The 18,312-nt window shown below is 50.9% G+C and overlaps 1 protein-coding gene across 1 annotated transcript in view; it reads left to right on the top strand.

The window, feature by feature from the left end:
• The window catches only part of SERPINF2 (serpin family F member 2), a 222,795-nt gene extending 214,001 nt beyond the window's left edge, over positions 1-8,794 (top strand). The window contains exons 2-11 of the mRNA XM_066263077.1: positions 672-710; positions 1,929-1,995; positions 2,146-2,184; positions 2,304-2,366; positions 2,617-2,818; positions 3,295-3,438; positions 3,584-3,787; positions 4,692-4,834; positions 6,918-7,122; positions 7,722-8,794. Of these exons, the coding sequence (XP_066119174.1) occupies positions 1,933-1,995; positions 2,146-2,184; positions 2,304-2,366; positions 2,617-2,818; positions 3,295-3,438; positions 3,584-3,787; positions 4,692-4,834; positions 6,918-7,122; positions 7,722-8,134 (1,476 nt within the window). The 5' untranslated portion in view covers positions 672-710; positions 1,929-1,932 and the 3' untranslated portion in view covers positions 8,135-8,794. The remainder of the gene's footprint in view (positions 1-671; positions 711-1,928; positions 1,996-2,145; positions 2,185-2,303; positions 2,367-2,616; positions 2,819-3,294; positions 3,439-3,583; positions 3,788-4,691; positions 4,835-6,917; positions 7,123-7,721) is intronic.
• The last annotated feature ends 9,518 nt before the right edge of the window (positions 8,795-18,312 follow it).

The following is an 18,312-nucleotide window of genomic DNA, read 5'->3' as shown; positions in this document are numbered from 1 at the left end:
GCCAGCTTCTGGAACCCTCACCCTTGGGGAGGGTAAGGAGGCCTTTCTCCTAATGAGGTAGGATGCTGAGAGGCTGCCACCCTCAGCATCTCTTTCCAGTCTCTGTTTTCTGACCCAGGCTGAAGGCAGCCAACCGGGATCCTGGGCATGTAAGGGTTGGTATGGGTAGCCTATCCTGGGTTCCCTCCTGCAGTTCCCCTTCCTTTCCTTTGGGCTGGGAAGGCTGTTGTGGGGTGGGGGAGAGGAAAGGACATTGGAAGTCGGAACCTGGATGTAACTGAGCCCAGCTCTGTGACCTTGGGCAGGCTACATAGCCTCTCTGAACCTGACTAAAGCAGGGATAGCCCCCCACTAGGAGGTCTCTGGAAGGCCCCTGTCCCTGGATCTGCTCTCCAGATGAGGAGAGCCTCCTCCACTGTCTCCTGAACCTCCCTTCTCCAGGCTCAGGTGGGACCCAAATCTGTGTGGTTCTGAGGATTAGATAGATGCCCTGGTGGGAAAGGGGCTTCTGGCACAAAATCAATGTTTAACTGGATATGCGGGTCAATATTTACCAGAGGAGAAAGCAATCTGAACGGAGGTTGGTTGAGAGCAAAGGTCCCGGTGGGAGGGGAAGGCTTAGCTGGGCTGGCTGGAGCCCGGGCAGAGCGTGCGGAGGGCCTAAGTGCGGCCGGCCGGAGGGATTGTGTGCAGCAGAGGCGCCCGCAGAGGTACGTGGGGAGGGAGAACTCAGCCTGCTTCCCGGGCAGGGGAGGAGGTAGGAGCTGCCTGCCCACTTGGCGAGGGGGTCTAGGCTGAATTTATTCAGGAGGCCTGTTGTTTTACAGCCTTCTGGGGCTGATGAGGGGGCAAGGTGGGTGGGGGGGGGAGGGCAGTCCAGAGGAAGTTTCTCTGGGACTTGAAAAACTTCTGGGTCTTTTCTTGCCAGGAAGATTCAAAATCCCAGGTTGGGGATTAGAACCCTGGCTAAGTGTCCTGTGTGTGACGGGGGTGAGGCCAGGACTGATAGAAAGAGCCTCCAGAAGGACTGGCCCTGTGGTGGGGGCGGAGTTTGTGAGACCTGCTCTGAGGCTAGACCTAAACCTGTCCATCCCTCCCTGCCTGCCTGGCTTCCCAGAAACAGCCTGGGGCCGAGTGGTTCTCATAAGTCCAAAGGTGGCACTGACCAGAGTCATTCCTTGGGTTCTGCTGCTGGGTCAACATGGTGGCTCTTGGGGTCACTCCACCCCCACTGCTGAGACCTCAGGACCTCGCCAGCCTGTCCACTCGTGGGCAAGACCACACTAGCTGGGTGTGCCAGATGGATAGATCTAGGGTGGGAGCCCCAGTTCAGGGCAGGGTTCTCAGGAGAGGGGCCTGGGCTAGGTTGACAACAGCCATTACCGAGTGCCAGGCACTGTACTCAGGGTTCACAAAGACTGTCTTATTTTGGTCCTCACAATACCCATGGGAGGAGGTAGAGACTTGAGCCACAATTTTACAAGATAAGAAGCCCAGAGGGGTTAAGGGAGATGTACAAGGTCCTCTGGCAAGAGTCAGAGTCTGGATTCAAATCCAGGTCTGACACACAATGCTAGGCCTTGAAGAAGGAGGATATTTTTGTTTTGTTTTGATAATATTTCCCCCCTATGAGCCAAAAACATTCTCAGTGCGCGGAATGTGAAAATGCCAGAAAACACAAAGGGGGAAACCATTCAGGGGCGAAATTCCACTCCTCAGAGCTGAGAGCCACTGCCAAGTGTTCTGGGGGGGGGTGCTGTAGCTGGAGTTGCCCCCTCAGGGGTGATGGTTCAGGACTTTGCCAGCCAGTGATTACGTGGGTAGGACTTCATAGTGGGTATGGGGGCTTGGCCTCAGGTAGCCAGTCAGATAACAGGTGACAGTGTGTGTGGGGCCATTTGGGAACCAAGGCTTCCTGTCGCACACAGGAACATGGCGCTGCTCCGGGGGCTCCTGGTGCTCAGCTTGTCCTGCCTGCAAGGCCCCTGCTCGGTGGTGAGGCCTGGGCAGTAGTCTGGGTCTGGGTGGGGAGGGGAGGTGGGGAGGGGAGAGGCCAGAGGTCTGAGGGGGAAGATGTGAAGGGCTGCCTGTAGGGAAGGTTTGGCTCTGAGGGGGTTTCCCTTCCTCTCATCCTTTTTTCAACAGTTCTCTCCAGCGAATGCCATCGCGTCTTTGGACCAGCAGGTACTGGGAAGCGAGGGGACTTGACAGGAAGAAGGCCCGGAGGGGTCTCGCCTGTGGCGTGTACAGGGTGGGGAACCTCTGGGAAGGGTCCCCTTTCATCTGCTTCTTCCTTTCTTCAGATAATGATTGGACCTAGCCAGGAGAAGCTGTCCCCACTTAGCTTCCTCAAGTTGGGCAACCAGGTACAACCAGGTGGGGCTGGGAAAGAGTGGGCGGGGCCTGAGGGAGGGGACCAATCAGCACGGGGTAGTGAAACTGGGGGCGTGGCCTTGAGGCTGAGGCCTGAAGGTAGAGGGTGAGAGGGACCAGAGGAAGGGATCCAGTCCCAAGAATGATGTATCAGAACTGAGACAAAGTCTTGCTGCCCCCAGGCACAGAGGCTATAAAGATCTTGACTCCTGGATCCCACTGACCCCTGATATATCCCTGCAGGATCCTGGTGGCCAGACTGCCCTGAAGAAGGCCACAGAAGACTGCAAAGAGGCCCCAACCCCAGAGCAGACCCAGAGGCTGGCCAAGGCCATGATGGCCTTCACCACAGACCTATTCTCCCTGGTGGCCCAAAGGTCCACCAGCCCCAACCTCATCCTGTCACCTCTGAGTGTGGCCCTGGCACTGTCTCACCTGGCACTAGGTACTGTGGCAGCACCTGTCTAGACCAGCAGAGCCAAGTGGCCAGGAGGAGCTCATTACTTCAGAGTTACTCCTCCTCTGGGGTCACCTGGACATTTGGTAAAAATGCAGATTCCTGGGTTCACCTCACATCTCTGTGAATCAGATTCCCAGGGATTGGGCCTAGGGATCTGCTTCTGGTGACTTTTCTGCAAATGTTTGATAGCTACAATGTCTCCATTGGACTGGAGGGTCTCATTGTGGGAAACTAAAGTCCAGAAAGGGATGACAATTTTCATGAGGCACGGTCACCCAGACTGTCAGCAGCAGAGATGAAAGTAGAGCCTGGGAGTCCTGTCACTCAGACCAGTTCAGTGAACACGAGGAGAGTGCGTGGTCCCAGGGCATGCTCACCGTGGGTCCTCAAGAGGGGCTGGGTGGGCAGCGGTGGTGGGAAAGAACCCCAGCCTGAGCCACAGCCGGTGCGGTCCCCTTCAGGTGCTCAGAACCAAACGCTACAGAGGCTGCAGCAGGTGCTGCACGCAGACTCAGAGCCCTGCCTTCCCCATCTGCTGAGCCGCCTCTGCCAGGACCTGGGCCCTGGGGCATTCCGAATGGCTGCCAGAATGTACCTGCGGAAAGGTAGGTGCCGGTCATAGGGAGCTCCCTAGGTAGTGCCCTGGGGTGGACAGGGTGAGGGAGGCGAGCTTGGATCGGGTAGCCAGTTGGATCATCGGAGGCTGTGGAGCTTGAGTCCCAGGAACAGCCTGTGGCCCCTTCTGTGTAGGATTTCCCATCAAAGAGGACTTCCTGAAACAATCAGAACACCTCTTTGGTGCAAAGGCCATGAACCTGATGGGAAGGAAGGGGGATGACTTGGCGAACATCAACGAATGGGTGAAGGAGGCCACGGAGGGGAAGATTGAGAATTTCCTCTCGGAGCTGTCAGACGACACAGTGCTGCTCCTCCTCAATGCCATCCATTTCCAGGGTATGCTCCTCTTCTCAGCACCCCCCCTGCCCCCCCCCCCCCGCAGCTTCTACCTCTGTCCTGTAGGCTGACCTGGCTATGCAGCCTTTGTTCTGAGGGCCCCTCTTCCTCCTCAGGGCTGAGCTAGGAGACAGGGAGCTCTCTGGATTGTGGCTTGGGGAGGGTAGGAGACAGTTAACGGTATGGCAGGGAGGGAGCTCAGGAACTGGACTGGGCTTTTGTGGAGAGAGTACCCTAGAAGGAAACTGAGTCTGAAAAGACCAGAGGGGAGGTTTCTCAGAGGACGGTAGGGCATGGGGAAAACACATGCCCAGATTTTTTTTTTTTTTTTTTTTTTTCTGAAGCTGGAAATGGGGAGAGACAGTCAGACAGACTCCCGCATGCGCCCGACCGGGATCCACCCAGCACGCCCACCAGGGGCGACGCTCTGCCCACCAGGGGGCGATGCTCTGCCCCTCCGGGGCGTCGCTCTGCTGCGACCAGAGCCACTCTAGCACCTGGGGCAGCGGCCAAGGAGCCATCCCCAGCGCCCGGGCCATCTTTGCTCCAATGGAGCCTTGGCTGCGGGAGGGGAAGAGAGAGACAGAGAGGAAGGAGGGGGGTGGGGTGGAGAAGCAAATGGGTGCTTCTCCTATGTGCCCTGGCCGGGAATCGAACCCGGGTCCCCCGCACGCCAGGCCGATGCTCTACCGCTGAGCCAACCGGCCAGGGCCACATGCCCAGATTTTTAAAATGCTACAGAAATGAGACCTCATATCAACTGGGTGTCAACTGGCCCCCTCTGGGGTCTCAGCCCCCACCTTTCGTCCCTTGAATGGGCTCTGGGTGGGATGGGGAAGAGGCTGGTGGTAGGGAACCCACCCTGGTCTCAATCTATATGGCCCCTGCCCTCTGCTGGATGCAGGTTTCTGGAAGAGCAAGTTCGACCCCAGCCTCACCCAGAGAGAAACTTTCCACCTGGATGAGCATTTCACAGTACCGGTGGACATGATGCAAGCCCACACGTACCCTCTGCGCTGGTTCTTGCTGGAGCAGCCTGAGATACAGGTCACCTTGATTGCCCAGGCCAGGCCTGGGTGCTGGGAGGTGGGGAAGAGAGTAGGCAGGTTATGGAGCAGGCACGGGTGGGAGGTGTGCCCCCACCTTTCTTGTCGTCATGTCTCTGGGGCGCATGGCTCTGAAATGACTCACTGTGCACCCACCCATGGGGACTGAGGCTCCAGGCTCTTCGAGGTTCACATATTCAACAGAACGATGTTGGGCACTTGCTGTTCTCCGTGCTGAGGATTAGTGGAACACAAGGGGAGCACATATCCCTGTGCTCAGGTGGGAAGACACACACTATATAAGCACACAAAAATTAACAGGATCATTTCAGTTTGTGATAAGTGCTGTGAAGAAAAAAATTTTAACAGGTGATCTATTAGTGACAGGGGAAGGTATTTCAGATAGAGTGGTCAGGAGCATTTTTTGAGGAGGCAGCACTGGGTTGAGACCAAGCTGATCTCTGGTTATGGAGGTGTATTACAAGGTTTATTGCATGGGTTGTGGGGCACCCCAGCAGCCATGGAGACACTCAGCGCCTCAGCACCCCGAAGCCTGGGAGATGCGACCTGAGCTCTCACACAGTGCTCCTTACAAGAGGGGATCTGACTGGGATGTATCTGTCAGCATCCTGATATACCATTCTGATTGGATAGACTGCTATGCCAAGCTATCTCAGGTGTGGACTCCCTTGCTTCAAGCCTAAATACCGTCCTTGTGGCAAAGGCACTGATCCCTGGGCCAGAAGAGCTGGTGCCTGGGGCTGAGATGGCAGTGTTGGGTAGTTTCACAAGGCCAGCATGACACAGACCACATCTGCTTCTGCAGGCATCTGGAGGGGGGCTGTGGACGAGGCAGGCCCTCGGCAGCGTCCTGGCTTCTCTCCAGTCCGCCCTGAAAGGACGGTCTGGTTTATCACCCACCAGTTTTCTTCCTGATGCTCCTTCCCTCCAGGCTAGGTCCTGCACACTCTTCCTTCACCTTTGTGTCCCCAACTTGTTCTCTCTGACCTTCCTGTTCTCAGGCACTCTGCAGGTGGGCGAAGGCAGCCAGATGCTGGTACTTCTCCCCTGGTAGGGGTCCTACCTTCTGGGCCTGCTAAGAGCTCAGGAGTCTAAGCTGTAAGAGACCATCAAGTCCAGTGGTTTTCATATTTCTTTCTTTTCTTTCTTTTTTGGGGGGGATAGAAATAGAGAGAGACAGAGAGAGGGACAGATAGGGGACAGACAGACAGGAAGGGAGGGAGATGAGAAGCATCAATTCTTCCTTGCAGCACCTTAGTTGTTCATTGATTGCTCTCTGATATGTGTCTTGATGGGAGGAGGCTATAGCCGAGCGAGTGACCCTTTGCTCAAGTGAGCAACCTTGGGCTCAAGCCAGAGTCCATGACGTCATGTCTATGATCCCACACTCAAGCCAGTGACCCTGTGCTCAAGTTGGTGAGCTCGCATTCAAGACGTTAACCTAGGGGTTTTGAACCTGGGTCCTCTGTGTCCCAATCCGATGCTCTATCCACTGCTCCACCACCTGGTCAGGCATTTTTCATATTTCTTTAGCTGCAGAAACCCCATTCACATAAAATCTTACCCCAAGTCACATTAAATATATAGGGCTAGACAAAGTCACTGTTGAAGGTGAGAGGGGTGGAGAGAGTACCACCCTCTGCAGCAGCTGCTCTGCAGAGCCTAGGGAAGTTTGAAAACCAACAACCCAAGCCCATTGTATACACAGAGAAACTGAGAGGGAACATGGGATTTTTCACCCCAAGGCACAGTGCTAACAGGTAGTAACAGATGAAGAGAGAGAAAAACACCAGGTACTGATGAGCACAGCCTATGTGCGGACATTCTTCTAGCAGCTTTAAAAGTTATCTCTTTTGGTCACATGTCAACCTGCAGTGTGGGCAGGTAGTGTTACTCCACTTCACAGGTGAGGAATTGGAGACTAAGGAAGGCTGAGATCATACCTAAGAAGGATGGACTGGACCCCCACCAGTCCACTGGTCTCAGAAGCACATGCTAGTCCAGACCTCACCTAGGTCTGGGTGCTTTCTGGTCCTCATATTGTCTCCTTCCTTTGTCTGTAGGTGGCTCATTTCCCTTTTAAGAACAACATGAGCTTCGTGGTCATTGTGCCCACCTACTTTGGGTGGAATGTGTCCCATGTACTGGCCAACCTGAGCTGGGACATCCTGCATCAGCCTTTGTTGCGGGAGAGGCCCACCAAGGTCCGGCTGCCTAAGCTGCATCTGAAATATCAGCTGGACCTGGTGGCCATCCTCAGCCAGCTGGGTAAGGAGGCTGGGCAGGGTGGATGAGGAGGAAGCCCCCAGTGGGCAGCGGGTCTGAGACAAAGCTAGCCTTATGTCTTGGGCTTTTCTGAGACTCAAAAAGGTGAGAGGATTTGATGTAAGCCCCTTGGTCCCCTGTCCTGGGGTGTACTTGGTGGCCCAGGGAATGCCAATCTGCTCTGCCTAAGGCAGCAAGCACTGCAAAGAATCTTGGGTGGAGAGCCAGGGGTGGTTCATAAGCGTTGCCAGCTCTCCTGAAAGGGGCATCGTGCTAGGCACTCTGTGTACAAAGAGCTCAGTCTAATGGAGTGGGCAGATGAGGAACCCGTACTTACAGTTCAGCCTAGGTGATAAGACAGACGGCTTCACCTCTGTTCAACCTGGGAGAACATTGAAAAAGCACCTGCCTGGACTTCGGAGCATGGGATAAGGAAGGTTTCCTGGAGGACGTAGCCTTTAATGTGATACTTGAAGGTTAAAACGGAGTTAGCCAGGGATCTGTGGGTTCCCTGACCAGGATCCCGGACACTCTCCCAGGCAGGTCTAGGCAGCCTGTGGGGTGGAAGGCTGCTCTGACCAGCCATCTCTTGCCCTGGGCAGGCCTACAGGAGCTATTTCAGGACCCAGACCTGCGTGGGATCTCCGACCAGGGCTTGGTGGTATCCAGTGTACAGCATCAGTCCACGATGGATCTCAATGAGGCTGGTGTGGAGGCGGCTGCGGCAACCAGCTCTGCCATGTCCCGCATGTCCCTGTCCTTCTTCAGTGTGAACCGCCCGTTCCTCTTCTTCATCCTCGAGGACACCACGAGCCTGCCCCTCTTTGTGGGCAGTGTGAGGAACCCCAACCCTGGTGCACAGCGGGAGTACAAGGAGCAGCAGGACTCCCCTGACAACAGGGACTCCTTTCAGAACCAGAAAGACTTCCCCTGCAGAGACAAGCCCTTCTGCCCTGACTTGAAACTGGAGCCCCCCTCAGAGGAGGATTACCCCCAGCCTAGCAGCCCCAAGTGAGGGGCTGTGGGCTCCAACATCCTGAGTCCCTGCCTGGACCAGCCTCTCAATTCATGTGACTCTTTCCAAACAACTTTCTGGGATTAGGGTGGGGGGAATCCGGGTATGCAACTTGGGGGAGGAGAGGAACTATTCTCTCTGTCTCCTCTTAGGGAGTTTGGGGTGAGTGGGCAGAGAGGAGGGGCAGCTGTGGACCCAGTTTTATCAGGAAGGTAGGTGAGTTATGCCTTAAGTTGGCTGGGGTACCTCACGTTTGTTTACTAGAAGGGGGGGGATAGGAAGGATTGGATGCCCTGGCTGGGGAGAGGGGGGTAGGCCCTGGGCGTGGCTCAGGGGCAGAGCAGTGCCTGCGGTTAAACACTGTGGGTCAGCTTTGTCCTGCTCTGTGGGTGGAGGTCGAGCATCCCACCACTGCCTCTGCCATCACCTGCCCAAGGCCCCCCAGTCTCCACCCCCTCCCCATACCCTGTCACCTCAGTGCCCTGCTGGTCCTTAGCGATCGGCACTGCCAGGACTCTTTTTCCTTCCTCGGTCCTTTCCCTCCTCTACCTGGGGTCTCAGGGGCTGAGGGGGGTGGCATTAGCTCCTTACCGCTCTTTTGTAAAGTTTTTGTAGTGATTTTTATGCTACCTGAATAAAGAATGAATGGGCTGCTTTGAAGTCACTGTTCTGGGCTTGGGTGGGAGCAGGGGGGCTGGAGGAAGGCGGGGAGGAGGCCACAGAGCAGACTGGACTCTGAGAGGCTGGGCCCTGAGACACAGCAGCCCTCTCTGTGCCACGTTTGGTCTCTGGCCGCTCGCCAGCCCTTCTCCACCATGCAGCAGTCCCCTCTGACCTCTCTAGTCCTCTCCAGGGCCACCTCCATGCCAACCTGGCTCTGCTCTCAGCCTGTTCCTCTCTACAGGCCCCAGGCAGCTGGCAACAGGGGCTGCTCAGAATAGCACCAGCCTCCTGGTTTGGGAGAAGAACCGGCAATTAGGGAGCTGGAGAAGTTTCTAATTACATGCTGGCCCCTCTGCCAGGAGCTGGCGCCCGCCAGCCGGGGAGCCGGCTCCAGCTGGAGGCCGTCAGCGCCTGAGGATTTGGGGGAAGTGGTTGGGAACACTTTGGCCCGGGGCTACGGAAGCATGGGTGTCCATGTGGGTGGGCCCTTGTTTGTGAATGCAGAGTGTCCATGCGGCAGCAGTTACTTGCAGCCCTGATGGGCAGTGATTAAAAGTAAGGGATGGAATCCTGCTTCTCACAGACAACAGTGTGGAAGGATAGGTAATAAATGAACAAGCGAAATGTATGGAATGTCAGAGAGTGATGAGAGCTATAATAAAAAATAAAGCAGGGAGCCTGACCTGTGGTGGCGCAGTGGATAAAGCATCGACCTGGAGCGCTGAGGTCGCTGGTTCAAAACTCTGGGCTTGCCTGGTCAGGGCACATGTGGGAGTTGATGCTTCCTGCTCCTCTCTTCTCTCTCTCTCTCTTTCTCTCTCTCTCTCTCTCTCTCTCTCTCTCTCTCTCTCTCTCCTCTCTAAAACGAATAAATAAATAAAATCTTAAAAAAAAATAAAGCAGGGAGTTGAGACTTGAAGGAGGTGAGGGCACCATGGGAATCTGGGAGAGGGTCCTGGGCAGAGGACCAGCAAGTGCCTGAGTTGGAAGCACAGGTGGAAGATTCAGGATGAGCAGGACAGCTGTGGGGCTCGAGTGGAGGAGAGAGGGGGAAGCAGGAGGAAGGGGTCAGAGAGGAAGTAAGGACAGATCGCATAGGGATTTAGGGCCATTGTAAAGACTGGTTTTAATCTTAGAAGAGGTAAGAAGTAATCAGAAAATTAAATCAGCAAGCCCACCACTTTATTTATTTTTTTTAATTTATTCATTTTAGAGAGGAGAGGGAGAGACAGAGAGAGACAGAGAGAGAGAAGGGGGGGAGGAGCTGGAAGCATCAACTCCCATATGTGCCTTGACCAGGCAAGCCCAGGGTTTCGAACTGGCGACCTCAGCATTTCCAGGTCGACACTTTATCCACTGCGCCACCACAGGTCAGGCAGCCCACCACTTTAACTTTACCTCCTAAGTCTTTTTTATCTCTCTCTTTCTCTTCATTCTCCCCCCTCCCTTTTTTTAGGTGAGAGGAGGAGAGATAGTGAGGCAGGCTCCCGCATATGCACTGACTAGGATCCACCTGGCAACCTGTCTGGGGCCAATGCTCTGGAGTACCGAGCAATTTTTAATGCCTGAGGCTGACATGCTTGGACCAACCAAGCTATCCTCAGTGCCTGCCCGGGGCCACACTCAAATCAATTGAGCCTATGGGAGGGGAAGAGGGAGAGAAGGGGGATAGGGAGAGTGAGAGAAGCAGATGGTCGCTACTCCTGTGTGCCCTGACTGGGAATCGAACCTGGGATGTCCGTACACTGGGCTGATGTTCTATCTACTTGAGCCACCAGCCAGAGCCTCCTTCTCTCCATTTTGACTCTAGTTATGGTTTGAATCTAGTCATCAATTGGAAGGTCACTACCATTGCCTCCTGGGTTCTCCCTCCAGCTGGTCTGGTTGCTTTAATGGCATCCTTTAAAAATGGATTGATTGATTGATTGGAGAGAGCAAGAGAAACATTGATTTGTTGTTCCACTTATTTATACATTTATTGGTTGCTTCTTGTTATGTACCCTGACCGGGGATTGAACCGTAACTTTGGCATGCTGGGGCAATATTCTAACTGAGCTACTCAGCCAGGGCTAATTGCATCCTTATCAAGCACCTCCTGTGTGCCCAGTAGCCCACCCCACACTGGGGATGCAGCAACAAACAAGCAGACAAAGTCACTACCCCTGAAACCTAAATCTGATGGTCGAGTGTTCTAGACAATAAAGTGAACATTTGGTATTGAAATATAGTATGCAAAGTACACAAATCATAACTGTACAGCGTAATGATTTTTTCATGAACCAAATAGCCCTGTTGCAACCAACACACAGATCAAGAAACAGCACTCGCCTGACCTGTGGTGGTGCAGTGGATAAAGCGTTGACCTGGAAATGCTGAGGTCGCCAGTTCGAAACCCTGGGCTTGCCTGGTCAAGGCACATATGGGAGTTGATGCTTCCAGCTCCTCCTCCTTCTCTCTCTCTGTCTCTCCTCTCTCTCTCTCTCTTCTCTCTCTCTCTCTCCCTCTCCTCTCTAAAAAATTGAATAAATAAAAAATAAATAAAAATTAAAAAAAAGAAACAGTACTCACTCTCCTGACTTCTATTGCTTTTATTTTATTTTTTAAAAATGTTTATTTATTGATTTTAGAGAGAGAGGAAGGAAGAGAGAGCGAGAGAGAGAGAAAGAGACAGGAACATCAATCTGTTCCTGTATGTGCCCGGACAACGGATTGAACCGGCAAACTCTGTGCTTCGGGACGATGTTCTAACCAACTGAGCTAACTGGCCAGGGCATGATTTTATTTTTTTTAGAGGGAGGGAGAGAGGGGGAAACACAGATTTGCTGTTCCACTTATTTATGTATTCATTGGTTGATTCTTGTATGTGCCCTGACTGGAGATCAAACTTTGGTGTATTGGGACAATGCTCTAACCAACTGAGCTACCCGGCCAGGGCTCACTCTCCTGGCCTTTAATAACAGATTTATTTTTCCTGGTTTTGAATGTTATATAAAGGAATCATATAGTCCATGCTCTCTTGTGTCTTGCTTCTTTTGTTCAACCTCATGTTTGTGAATTTCATCTGTTATTGTGGATGGCAATAATTCATTCGCTGTGGTAGACTTTTATTTTTTTTTAAAGTTTATTTATTTTGTACAGAGACAGAGAGTCAGAGAGTCAGAGAGAGGAATAGATAGGGACAGACAGGAATGGAGAGAGATGAGAAGCATCAATTATCAGTTTTTTGTTGCGACACTTTAGTTGTTTATTGATTGCTTTCTCACATGTGCCTTGACTGCAGGCCTTCAGCAGACTGAATAACCCCTTGCTCGAGCCAGCGACCTTGGGCCCAAGCTGGTGAGCTTTTTGCTCAAACCATTTGAACTCACGCTCAAACTGGCGACGTCAGTCTTGGACCTGGGTCCTCCGCATCCCAGTCCGACGCTCTATGCACTGCGCCACTGCCTGGTCAGGCATGGAAGGCTTTTAATTGAGGGGTGCCATGGTTTGATTTAAGCTTTAGAAGGCTCACTTGGCTGCTATGTGGAGAATAGATTAGAGGGGGACAAATGCAAGAGTAGGGAGACTGGTCACCAGGCAATAGACACAGGTGGCTTGGCCCAGGGTGCTGGCTGTGCAGGAAAGTGGTCAGAACTCAGATATGTTTTGCAGGTAGACATTATAGAATCTGTGGATAGACTGTGTGTGAGATGAGGGAAGGGTGATAGTGTGGTTTATTGTTCAAATTCCTGGAGTTTTATTTTGAGTGAGATGGTTTTGAGTGAGAATCAGAGTGAGGGACAGACTTTAGGATTGACTGGAGAGTTCCATTTAAAAGATTTTATTTAGCCTGACCAGGCAATGGTGCAGTGGATAGAGCATCGGGCTGGGATGCAGAGGACCCAGGTTCGAGACCCCGAGGTCGCCAGCTTGAGTGCGGGCTCATCTGGTTTAAGCAAAGCTCACCAGCTTGCACCCAAGGTCGCTGGCTTGAGCAAGGGGTTGCTCGATCTGCTGAAGGCCCAAGATCAAGACACATATGAGAAAGCAATCAATGAACAACTAAGGTGTTGCAATGCACAACGAAAAACTAATGATTGATTCTTCTCATTTCTCTCTGTTTGTCTGTCTGTCCCTATCTATCCCTCTCTCTGACTCTCTCTGTTTCTGTAGTAAAAAAATAAATAAAAATTAAAAAAAAGATTTTATTTATTGATTTTAGGGGGGTGAAGAATGGGAAGCATCAACTCATAGTAGTTGCTTCTGGTATGTGCCTTGACCAGGCAAGCCCGGGGTTTCAGACTGGCGACCTCAGCACTCTAAGTTGAGGCTCTATCCACTGTGCAACCACCGGTCAGGTGAAATTTCCATTTTAAATGCCACACGAATATAGGGGGAGCCTATGCCAGGAGCATTTGAGTTATATCTGTGAGTCCAGCTTAATTAATTGCATTTATTTTTTGCCATTGTGCAAAAAACACAAGCTATTGTGTTTGGGTAATAAGTTATATGTTCATCCTACCTACTGGGCATCCATGTGGATATATCAAATAAGCCATTGGATATCTTGATCAGGGCTGGAAATGTATATCTGGGAGCATGCAGATGCATTTAAAGTCATGGACCTGGTGGGAATTCTAAGAGGAGATGTGGAGGGAAAAAGAAGATGGGAAAGATGCAGTGGTGTGATGTGGGAGAAAACCAGGCTGGTGTGAGCAGTCCAGGTTTCCAGAAGGAGGAACAGTCTGCTCCGCTGCCTGCTGACAGGGCAGAGATGTCCACTTGGTGGTTGACAAGTGGGGAGGTTTGAGGTTGGGGAGGGAATGGAGCAAAGACAGGGCAGACACAAGATAAATAGCTCTTCCCCACATGGCTGTGAGGGAGAACAGAGAAATGGGCATGGGTTTAGGGGATGGGGCATAAAAGAAGTTGGTTTTTTTTTCAGTGAGAGGAGGGGAGGCAGAGACAGACTCCAGCATGTGCCCCGACTGGCATCCACCCAGCATGCCCACTAGGGTGGTGATGTTCTGCCCATCTGGGGCGTCGCTCTGTTGCTCTGCAACTGAGCTCTTCTTAGTGTCTGAGGCGGAAACTGTGGAGCCATCCTCAGCACCTGGGGCCATCTTGCTCCAATTGAGCTGTGGCTGCAGGAGGGAAGGGGAAAAGAGAAAGAGAGAGAGAAAGAGAGAAAGAGAGAGAGAGAAGCAAGAGGGGGAAGGGTGGAGAAGCAGATGGGCGCTTCTCCTGTGTGCCCTGACTGGGAATTGAATCCAGGACTTCCACATGCCAGGCTGATGCTCTACCACTGAGCCAACTGGCCAGGGCCAAAATAAATATTTTTAAATAGGGGGGGGGGTGAAAGAGAATATTTGAATTATAAAAGATTGATAGCCTGACCAAGCAGTGGCTCAGTGGAAAAAGTGTTGGACTGAGACGTGAAGAACCCAGGTTTGAAACGCCAAGGTTGCTGACTTGAGTGTAGGCTCATCTAGTTTGAGAAAAGCTCACTAGCTTGAGCCCAAGGTCGCTGGCTTGAGCAAGGGGTCACTCACTCTGCTGTAGCCCCCTGGTCAAGGCACATACGAGAAAGCAATCAATGAACAACTAAGGTGCCGCAATGAAGAATTGATGCTTCTCATCTCTCTCCCTTCCTGTCTGTCTGTCCCTATCTGTCCCTCTCTCTGTCACTAAAAAAACCCAAAAAACAAACAAAACAAAACAAAACAAAACAAAAACACGATAGATTTGGCATTAAAATTAAAAACTTGTTTTCATGAAAAACTATAGGCCCTGGCTTGTTGGCTCAGTGGTAGGGTGCCAGCCCGACATATGGATGTCCCAGGTTTGATTCCCAGTCAGGGCATACAGGAGAAGCGCCTATCTGTTTTTCCATCCCTTCCTGTCCCCCCACTCTCCTTGCTGGGTGGATTTCCCTTGGGGCACATGTGGGAGTTTGTCTTTTTTTTTTTAAGTGAGAGGAGGGGCAATAGACAAACTCCCACATGTGCCCAACTGAAATCTACCCAGCAACCCCTGTCTGGGGCTGATGCTCTCTCCATCTGGGGTCACACTCACAACCAAGCTATTGTTAGTGCCTGAGGCAGAGGCTCCACCAAGCCATCCTCAACACCTGGGGCTGATGCTCTTGAAGCAATAGAGGCATGGCTGTGGGAGGGGAATAGAGAGAGAGAGAAAAAAAAAAAAAGGGGCAGAGAAGGCCCTGGCCGGTTGGTTCAGTGGTAGAGCATCGGCCTGGCGTGCAGGAGTCCCCGGTTCGATTCCCGGCCAGGGCACACAGGAGAAGCGCCCATCTGCTTCTCCACCCCTACCTCTCTCCTTCCTCTCTGTCTCTCTCTGCTCCTCCCACAGCCAAGGCTCCATTGGAGCAAAGATGGCCCAGGCGCTGAGGATGGCTCTGTGGCCTCTGCCTCAGGCGCTAGAATGGCTCTGGTTGCAACAGAGCAACACCCCGGATGGGCAGAGCATCGCCCCCTGGTGGGTGTGCCGGGTGGATCCCGGTTGGGTGCATGCGGGAGTCTGTTTGACTGCCTCCCCATTTCTGGCTTCGAAAAAATACAAAAAAAAGGGGGGGGGCAGGAAGAGGGGTGGAGAAGGAGATGGTCACTTCTTCTTCTTTTTTTAAAATTATTTATTTATTTATTCATTTTAGAGAGGAGAGAGAGAGTGAGAGAGAGAGAGAGAAAGGAGGGAGGAGCAGGAAGCTTCAACTCCCATATGTGCCTTAGACCAGGCAAGTGCAGGGTATTGAACCGGCAACCTCAGCATTCCAGGTTGATGCTTTATCCACTGCGCCACCACAGGTCAGGCGATGGTCACTTCTTCTGTGTGTCCTGACTGGGAGTTGAAATTGAACCTGGAACTTCCACATGCTGGGTCAACACTCTACCACTGAGCCAACCACCCAGGGCCATGAGTCTGTCTTTCTGTTCTCCCTCTTCTCATTTGGAAAAGAAAAAGAAAATAAGAAAACATAAAACAAAATGAAAAACAAGCTTCATAGTTATATATTTTTTATTCCTTTTAATTTTTAAAAAGAGAGAGAGAGAGAGACAGGGAAAGAGAAAGGAAGAAGAGTAAGAAGCATCAATTTGTAGTTGTGTCATTTTAGTTGTTCATTGAGAGCTTCTCATATATGTGCCTTGACCAGGGTGGAGGGCTCCAGCCAAGCCAGTGACCCCTTGCTCAAGGCAGTGACCTTTGGGCTCAAGGCAGCGACCATGGAGTCATGTCTATGATCCCACACTCAAGCCAGCAACCCTGAGCTCAAGCTAGTGAGCCCACGCTCAAGCCGGCAACCTTGGGGTTTTGAACCTGAGTCTTCAGTGTCCCAGGTCTATGCTCTTTCCACTGCACCACTGCCTGGTCAGGCTGAGCTATACTTTTTTCTAAAACATTTACAATTTTTTTTTTTTTTGTATATGTGTGCTTGTTTTTCTCTCTCTCTTTTTTTTTTTTTTTAAGCAAAGGAGGAATTTATTGGCCATACAGGAAGAAAGTTAGGGGAAAGGGAACCCTGGAGACAGGTTCAGAGTGTTAGCCCAGGATGAGCTGCTGCTCCTCTGGTTGCAAGCCTTGTGGGGTCCCTTATAGCTTAGGAGAAAGAGAGGGGAAGAAATACGCTCCTGGAGGGAAGAAGATGAGAAGGGGAAAGGGAAAGGCGTGGACATGCTTCCTGACGGGAGAGTGCCTGTGTTTGCTTTTTTTTTTTTTTTTTAGATTTTATTTATTCATTTTTATTAGAGAGAGAGGGAGAGAGAGATAGAGAGAGAACAGGGGGAGGAGCAGGAAGCATCAACTCCCATATGTGCCTTAACCAGGCAAGACCAGGGTTTTGAACTGGTGACCTCAGCATTCCAGGTTGACGCCTTATCCACTGCACCACCACAGGTCAGGCCCTGTGTTTGCTTTTTTTTTTTTTTTAATATTTATTTATTTATTTATTTATTTATTTCAGAGACAGCGCGAGAATCAGAGAGAGGAATAGATAGGGACAGACAGACAGGAACGGAGAGAGATGAGAAGCATCAATTATCAGTTTTTCGTTGCGATACCTTAGTTGTTCATTGATTGCTTTCTCATATGTGCCTTGACCGTGGGCCTTCAGCAGATTGAGTAACCCCTTGCTGGAGTCAGCGACCTTGGATCCAAGCTGGTGAACTTTTTGCTCACACCAGATGAGCCCGCGCTCAAGCTGGCGACCTCGGGGTCTTGAACCTGGGTCCTTCCGCATCCCAGTCCAAAGCTCTATCCACTGCGCCACCGCCTGGTCAGGCTGTGTTTGCTTTTTAAAGCTTTAAAAATATCTGTGAATCCCTGGCCAATAGCTTGTTTGGTTGTAGCATTGTCCCGAAGCACAGAGATTGCTGGTTCGATTCCCGGTCAGGACACACACACACATTCTTGTCTCTCTGTTTCTCTCTCTCCCTACTTTTCTCTCTCTCTCTTTCTCTCAAAAAAAAAAAAAATCTTTGAAAGGATACATAGAAAGATTAACATCAGGTGTCTTCAGGCTAGCATCAAATGACTGAAGCTCAGGATGAGAGGAAGACTTTTTTTTTAACTATATACCTTTCGTTGCTTTTGAGTTTTGAACCATGCAAACATAAGACCTATTCAAAAATAAGTACATAATTTAAATAAAGTCATTTTCAAAGGTTCTCCAAAACAGAAATGGTTTCTCACATTTAAATCTGTAATGTACCTAGAGTTCATATTTGTGTATGGTGTGAGAAAGGGATCCAATTTTAACTCATCTACATGGATAGTCTTGCCCTTCCTACCTTTCTATGCTTAGCTCATTATTATTTATGCTTCAAAATGCAGTTTAGATTCCTATATTCCAACTATGTTGCCATAATACCCCATAAAGCAGTGCTGTCCAGTGCAAACCACATATGTGATTTAAGATTTTCTAGTAGACAGATAAAAAAATAAAGAGGTGAAATTAATTTTAATGATATATTTTAATTCAATATGTGTAATCAATATAAAATTATTGAAATAATTTATATTATTTTTTCATAATAAATATTCAAAATCTAGTGTGTATAGCAGATCACAGCTCAGACTAGTGCATTTCAAGTGCCCATGGTCACACTTGGCTAGTGGTTTTTGCTTTGGACAGTGTAGCTCTAAAGACTGCTATCACAGATGTGTTGCATTTTATTGAAATGATCTGTTCTCGTATCAGCCTCTGTTACAAGTCAGTAAGTTTCTGGAGGGTGGGCACTGAGTCTGATTCATCCATGTACTCCTTCTTCTCCATGTACCCAGCTGGTGTTGAGGTACTCAACTTTTTGTTGAATGGAGTGAACTCTGACTGTTGACACACTCTTCCTTATATAAAGCTGAACTTTGCCCACTGGAAAGTTCTACCCAGGGGCCCTAGCTCTGCTCCCTAAATTTTCTCTTCCTCAGGCTAACTATCCCAGAGCAATCTCCTCTGGCCAGGACTCACGCCTGCCTAAAAAAAAAAAAAAAATCTGTTACATTTTCTAATCACTTCCTATGTCAGA

The sequence above is a fragment of the Saccopteryx bilineata genome, chromosome 2 (assembly GCF_036850765.1).
Source record: "Saccopteryx bilineata isolate mSacBil1 chromosome 2, mSacBil1_pri_phased_curated, whole genome shotgun sequence".
NCBI classification, from domain to species: Eukaryota; Metazoa; Chordata; class Mammalia; order Chiroptera; family Emballonuridae; genus Saccopteryx; species Saccopteryx bilineata.
This window is presented reverse-complemented; position numbering and strand designations above follow the sequence as displayed.